Genomic DNA, 7,673 nt, shown 5'->3' with positions numbered 1-7,673 from the left:
GCTGGTAAATTGGCCATCACAGACTGTCCTCCCTGTAATGTTGTCAGATATTCTCTTTTGTCAGTGGATGGAGCACTGAGCTCATTTTTTACGAAGAATGCTCAGCTTATAGGGCTTCCAGTGGGCCCATCTCGATTATTTAGTTGATGGACTACTTTAGAAAGTCTCTTATCCCATTGAGCCTCAAAAGGTTTGAGATTCTTTTTCAATAAGCCATTAGCTCTTTCTACCATCCCATTTGATCAAGGGTAGTATGGGGTGTGGAATACCCATTTAATTCCCTGTTGTTTTGCCCAATATTGTACTTCCTTACATGAAAAATGTGAGCCATTATCACTTTGTATAACATCAGGAGTAGGTAGATTTGAGAACCACCAAGATAGTCCTTGCACTGTATTTTTTCCATTGGCTCTTCAACACTTATTGACCACAAGCAAGCCGGACACTGCCTCCTCTCCTGTGATGATATATCGGTATCTTGCAGAGGATTTGAGTGGTCCAATATAATCAATTTGCCATGTGGACCATAGTTTTCCCTTCATTGATATGTAGAGGTGGTGCTTTAGCAGGATGATCTGTCTGCAATCTCAGTCTACACTGAGGATATGCTGTAAGAATAGTTTCACAAGTTTTCTTGTTTATAGGCCAGCCTTTACTCTGTGCAGCAATGTAAAGTGCTTCTTTACCTGTGTGGCCTAAATTTTGATGTAGCCATTCTCCCAGTTGATACCACTCCAAATCTAAGGTGACTTTCCTAATTCTGGTTAGCTCATCTACCTTCTGATTCCGCTTTGTGCCTGGTTGATTATCCTTAGCATGAGCTTTAACCCATCCAGTCTTAAAAGGTGTTTTCCTGGCTATATCTAGCAATAATTGCCAGTCTTTGCTTCTCCAAACTGGGGATCCATTTACTTCACAGTTTAAAGTTTCCCACTGACAAAGCCACTGTGTGGCACCGGCCCATAAAGCATAAGAGTCTACATGTATAATTTTTGCTCCATTTTGCGCTGCCAAAACGACTGCTCGTATTTCTCCTACTTGTGCACTGCCTTCACCTTCCTCTATTACTTGTTTGCCAGAGGTCATATCTAATGCAACAGTTTTATATTGCCATTTACCATTTACTCTTTTTGCAGAAGCGTCTGTAAACCAAGTATTTTCTGTTGGGGTATTCTCAGAGAGGGGTGGTGCATCCAGAATGGGTAAAGGTTTAAAAGGTTGCTGTAATGCTAAATGGTCTTTGTTTACAGGCATCTGCAATTTGGAAACCGTAGTGTGTCCTTCAGTTAACTGCATATTTTCTGCAACTCCTGTTAGCTTACACCATTTTCTGATAGTGGGTTTCTGTGTGACTCCTTCTGGGGGAGCAGTTCCCTTTAGGATTGCTTCAAGTAAATTAAAGGGTCCTCTAGTTTGCACAGGTTGTCCCTGATGTATTTTTTCAACTTGTTTAACTGCTCTGACTAAAGACAAAAGTCCTTTTTCCCATTCAGAGTACCGTTGTTCTATCTCTTTAAATGCAGTTGAGCTAAACAATAGCAGTCTTTTCTGCCCTTCGGGGCAGCTTGGAACAGATTACAGTAAGTAGCATGTTCCGCAGAAGCCCATTGGGCTACTATAGGGTCGTGGGGGCGTACTGGTGCCAGTGACTGGTATGTTTTTAATGCTTCAATCAGAGTTTTTACTACCTCGCAGTTCTGATCTCCACTCCCAGGATTTATCTTTCTGTAAAAGTGAGTATAATGGATGAGAAATTATAGAAAATCCAGGCACATGCTTCCTCCAATATCCTAAAGTTCCCATGAATTTTTGTAATTCCTTCTTTGATTGGGTCATTTGCAGTTCTTCAATTTTCCTTAAAGTATCTGAGAAACCGTGACACTGCCTGCTTTCAGCAAGTACCTAAAAATTTCACTTCTTTACTTGGTCCCTGGCCAAGTAAACCTCAATTTCTGCTTTATTTAGTGTTTGCCACACTGCTGCTGCCACTTCCCCCACTATCTCAGGAGAAGTTCCTCTGATCAGAATATCGTTTATATATCGGTACAGCTTCACATCTTGGGGGAGTGAGACTGACTGTAAAAGTTCAGCAAGTGCAGCATGAGCAATTGTGGGTGAATGTTTATACCCCTGTGGGAGTCCGTTAAAGGTATATTGCATTGCCTCCCAAGTGAAAGCAAACTTCTCTTTATCCTCCTCCTTCAATGGAACCATAAAGAACATATCTTTTATGTCTAGGGCTGCTATCCATGGACGTGCAGCTGCTTGAAGAGTAGCTGTTAAGGTTGCAACGTTTGGTACAGTGGCCGTTACCGGGGCTGTATTAGCATTTACATGGCGGTAATCAACTGTTAAACGCCAGATCCTATCTGGTTTCTGAACCGGCCAGAGAGGTGAGTTATATGGGGAGTGGGTTCTGGAGATAATTTTTCTTTTCTCTAAATCAGCTATGACTTCAGAAATGCTCTCTCGTGCTGCAGCAGAGATGGGATACTGCGGTACATTAATGATCTTTGACTTGGGGAGTGCAGGGGCTGCGTGGAGCACCCGCACTGCCACTTCCCGGTTTCTGCATGGGTTAAGGTCTGTGTTTGAACCAAAGGACCACACGCTGCTGTCCAGAAGGCACCAGGTTCTGCGATTTAAAATATCAAAACCTAAAATATTTTCATAATGAACTTTAAATGCAAAGCGATTAGGCGACGTGTTTCTCGCCCGGGAGCCATAAACTAGCTTTAGCAGTTTGACAGAGATCAGTTCCCCCATTCACACCTGTAATTCTAACTCTGCCGTCTGGATCGCACACACAGCTTCTCAGCATCTTGTTGTGTTAATATCAAAATTTGTGCTCCTGTATCTATTGAAAATTTTACTAATTGTCTTCGAGGACCAACTGGAATTAATATGTATGGGCCATCATCATTTATCCACTGATAAGCTGCTTCTTTCCAGACAGGCAGGCCCAATCGCCTTCTGGACATCACTTGTTTTTTGACTCTGTGTCCTGCAATTCCTCCTTAAGAGGAAGAAAGGGATTATTCCCCTTCAAAGAAGTTGAAATATAGTCTCTGTTTTCACCATTATCTCATTTCTGGAATGCTTCATTTAGCCACAAGATATCACCAGTAGGCCGACCTTGAATCATGAATCTGGGAATGCCTAGTGCCAATGCTTTCCTCCATGCTTCATTCCTAGTCTGTGTTTGCAGTTTTTTATTTCCTTTTGATTTAATTTCTGTTCCCTGTTTTGTGGGCCTTACTTTCTGATCATACCAATGATCACGAGCCCATTCCTCTGAGAATTTAGGACTTGGGTTCACTCCATGCCTCCATAAATAATCAGTGATAACGTTTGGCATGTTGCCGACAGACTACACCAAGTGTCACGGACAGAGTGATGAACTTCACTAATTAGAGTGAAGTAGTGAAATATTTATTAAGGTGAAACAGTGATTTAACAAAATCAGTAGTAAGTGCGATAAAAACCAGTAGTAAATGAGATAGTGTTTTACGAGATTCGATGTCAAGGTACACTCTATTATTTACTGCATAGAGGACAGGCTCAGACAAGCTGTTGGGGAGACCCTCCCGTTGAGTCACAAGGTTCAAAAAGGACCCCCTGGCTTTCTAAACTCGTTCTCAGAGAGGAGTCTAGGTGCGGCTGGATCTAATCCTAGTCCCAGACTTGGTCAACATCTTTTGATTTTACATCTTTCATTGTTTTTACATCTTTGCATTGATTTTACATCTACGTTTTGATTTTACATCTTTCCTTAATGTGTGAACAATGCTATATTTTTAATATAATTTTATTTTAGGAATTATTCCACAGTAACAACTATCTGTTATTGCTGCAATCAGCACTAGTGAGTCTCAGTGGACAGTATATAGCGCGGGGGAAAAATCACCTCCCCTGCTTCACTGGAGAGAGTGCTCAGAGCTGAATGCTTTTCTGGACACCCCATTATTTAGTTTCTTTTTCTTCCACTTGTTCCACCACCCTCCTCACAAGGTAACTTTATAATACATGACTGCCATCAGCTGTGGATCCCACAAGTAAATCCTTGTGCTTGCAACGTCTGTCTTTAACAACCCTTTAACCTTTTTCATAACCGGGCCATGAACATAGTCACAAGATACTTTAGACCAATTGACATCTAAAAGCAGCTATCATCCCCTGGAGCAGATCACTTAGATAATTATTTTTGTAATATTCAAATGTTGCTACTGATGTAATGATGCTGTTGGAACTTTGATGTGATTAGTCCATAAAAAAATATCTGCTATAAACATTTTTTTATTTCTTCTACAGGGTAAAAAAATGGAGCTGAGAGTGTGAAGACAGTAGTAAATGTGCAAACTTCAAAGTCAATGCTATAAAAGAAGAAAAATCAGCAAAAAAATGGTAAAATTATATGCATAAGACTGATTTTCCTTAGAAACTTTTATAATCTGTTCAGAAGATCTTTTCAAAATCTGGAAATTTCTAAATTCTACTCATCCATTTGCCTATTCAATCAGTTAATTGTATTTTAATTGCCAATTTGCCTGTCTGTTTACAACCTCATCAACTACTGAGCCCTAAAATGAAGAGAGAATAGTTCTATTAAGTACCAAAGAGGGATGTTTCCAGTGAACCTCAGTGAAGTGAGTGAATTCAGACTCCTGGGTTTTTCTGAAGTCTCTAACTTGCATCCTTTGCTCTTTGTAGTCTTCTTTTCTCTTTATATCCTTACCTTGATGGCTAACACAGTGATTGCTCTGATAATAAATGGTGATAATACCCTTCATACTCCCATGTATTTCTTCCTTTCTCAGCTGTCCTTTCTGGATATCTGCTATTTGTCAGTCATTGTCCCAAAGATTCTTGAGAATCTAATAGTGGGAACAATAGGTATTTCCAAGGAAGGATGTGCAACACAAATGTTTTTCTTCCTTTTCTTTGGAGTTGCAGAATGTTTTCTGTTGGCTGCTATGTCATTTGACCGTTATGTGGCAATATGCTACCCCTTGCATTACACTATCATTATGAACAGTAGAGTCTACAAAAGCCTGGTTGCTGGAATTTACATATGTGGGACTGTTGTAGGGTTAATGCACACCATTACAACATTCAGCTTACCCTTTTGTGGTCTTGCCATCAACCACTTCTTCTGTGAGATTCAACCCCTCTTGGAGCTGCTTTGTGGTAACACTTCTCCAAATGAAATTCAAGTCATTATGCTGGCTGTCCCTGTTATTGTGAGTCCCTTCTTACTGATCATTTATTCATATATTCGCATCATTGTCACAATTCTTAAGACATCATCAGCTGAAAGCCAGCAGAAGGCATTTTCCACTTGCTCCTCACACCTTTTAGTTGTGACTCTTTTCTATGGTACAGCAAGCTTCATGTATTTGCGGCCAAAATCCAGCTACTCTGCATCTGTTGATAAGTTGCTGTCACTTTCTTATACTGTGGTGACTCCTTTATTGAATCCTCTTATCTATAGTTTGAGGAATGAGGAGATGAAAGGAGCCCTGAGAAAAAGATGGAGGAAAATTATCTGTGTGAAAATTAAATGGACTATTTCCACTGTTTCAGGTGATTTTATTGGTATTTTTCACTGTATTTGTTCAGTAAAAAGAGCTTCCAAATAATTTCCAAGAACATTTCAGCTTTTGGAAAGGAAAGAGGGAGAAGAGTGGAGATTTTCAACCCTAAGAGACACTGTTAGTAGAGTTATGTTAGGATTTTGAAAGGAAACTTCTTCCTAATACTTAAGAAACTCTTAAGTAAATAAAACTCTTAAGTAAATAAACTTTTTTTTTTAATTTTCCTTGTTATTTATCAGAAACTTTTAAATTGTGTTTTACACATTTCTGACTTTTTGAACAAAAGAGTAATGATCAGGAGCCTGATTATACTGAAAGATCTGAGAAGAATTTGTTTTCATCTGTTTGCATAATTTCCTGAAAATGTTTCGTAAATTTCTTCGGGGAAAGGCAAGGACATAGTTCAAGTCATAATAAAGAGTCCAGAAAATTACTGTTTACCAATTATGAGTTCTGAGATTGTTATTGACCAAAAAAAGTGTGAAAAATTGTATTCCTGCCCCAGAGATCTTTATTTCAGAGTCATTGTTTGAAACATTTTAGAGCAAGTGTAGATTTTTTATAGATGAAGAACAGTCTATGATAGATTCAGATGATGAATGAATTTGGATCAAAATCTCACATTACTTTCATATATGGTTTTTGCCTTTGATATTTCTACTATGGATTGTTATAATGGTGTTATTAGATCATATTTTGCTTTATTAACTAAAGAGCTTTGCCTTCCATGACTGTAAATGTAGGATTCACATGCCCTAATTTAAGTGGATAAAGGTCACTCATCTAAGTCTGGGATAATAAATCTAATACTGTCTTGGAAATCTAATACTGTCTGGAATAGCTTCTTCCAGAAAGAAACTTTTCCTACATATCATAGGTAACACTTTCAGAAGATGAGCCATCTCCTGAAACTACCAATTTGGAGACTATAGAGGTGAGAATCACCAGCCCAAGAATGGGGTTTTAGTTTCATCTCATATGCCTTAAGGAATCAAAGGCATTTTTCAGATATGACTCAGCATCTGTGGAAGACCCAACTTCTGCAGTGACTATCAGAAGACAGTAAGGGAATTCTAAAACATCTAAAGTGCATCTAGGTGCTGTATTTTTAGGTAGTGGATTCCTACCACAAATTGAACCACAAATGCCCAATGAAGGTGCATGAATTCCACCCCATATACAGAAGTTCAAAGATGAATTAAAGAAGCTGAATTAACACCATTAGTAATAGCAAGAAAAAAAACCAAAAACAACCAGCTGTCTTCCACATATTTGAAATGAAGACAAGTTAGTTGCATTGCCAAAACACCAAACAGCCTTCATCGCTGCTCCTACAGCTGCTCCAGCTGATTTGCAGGCACCAGAAACTTTTTTCCACATACTCCATCACTGATTTACCAAAAGCCCTGAGATGAATGGAAAAGCAAAACTTATAATAGATAGAACCGATAAACCCACAAGCTTGTTTCACCACCAACTTTCTTTCTTTTAAAGGACACACTTTTACTACTCAACCTTTTAATGAATTTGTGGCCCTTTTTCAAGACATATATCTGTTGTTCTGCAGCCTTTGTTCTGTAAATATCTTATGAAGATTGCTTATGGAGGGCAAAATTTAAATTGTTGTACTTAAGTTTTAAAACCCAAAAATTTCTTAAAAGTGATGAAATATTTGTGTCTGTTTAGGTTTCCTGTAAGAACCAGGTCTTGCAATTCTACATCCATAGCCCTGGTTGACTTTAAAAAGATTCTTCTGTGCCTTTCCAGTCCATCCAACGGCCTGATTGTCATGGTTTCAGTTGGGATAGGGTTAACTTTTTTGTTCGCAGCTAGTATAGTGCTATGTTTTGGATTTGGGATGTTTTAATTAAACAACTGGGATAACAGGTCAGAGTGTGGTACTGTGGATGATATCAAACTGAGAAGGGTGTTGATATGCTGGAGAGCAGAGTTGCTATTTGTTAGGACCTCAACAGGCTGATGAAATGGGCTGCCAGGAGCCTCGTGGATTTCATCAAGTACAAATGCATAGTCTAGCATCCAGATGAGTAACTCTATGCAACAGGACAGGTTAGGGCC

At 39.0% G+C, this 7,673-nt stretch overlaps 1 protein-coding gene across 1 annotated transcript; it reads left to right on the top strand.

Moving 5' to 3' along the window:
- Positions 1-4,622: 4,622 nt before the first annotated feature.
- On the top strand, positions 4,623-5,639 carry LOC141474928 (olfactory receptor 10C1-like). Its single transcript, XM_074163038.1, has one exon. The coding sequence runs from the start codon at positions 4,623-4,625 to the stop codon at positions 5,637-5,639; it is 1,017 nt and encodes a 338-aa protein (XP_074019139.1).
- Positions 5,640-7,673: the final 2,034 nt, after the last annotated feature.

Source organism: Numenius arquata, chromosome 23 (assembly GCF_964106895.1).
Source record: "Numenius arquata chromosome 23, bNumArq3.hap1.1, whole genome shotgun sequence".
Lineage (NCBI taxonomy): Eukaryota > Metazoa > Chordata > Aves > Charadriiformes > Scolopacidae > Numenius > Numenius arquata.
Note: the sequence above shows the minus strand (reverse complement) of the source record. Positions and strands in the feature narration are given on the sequence as shown.

Bases quoted from the DNA above. Each gene is read 5' to 3' on its own strand.
- LOC141474928 (XM_074163038.1), top strand. From the start codon at position 4,623: ATGTTTCCAGTGAACCTCAGTGAAGTGAGTGAATTCAGACTCCTGGGT.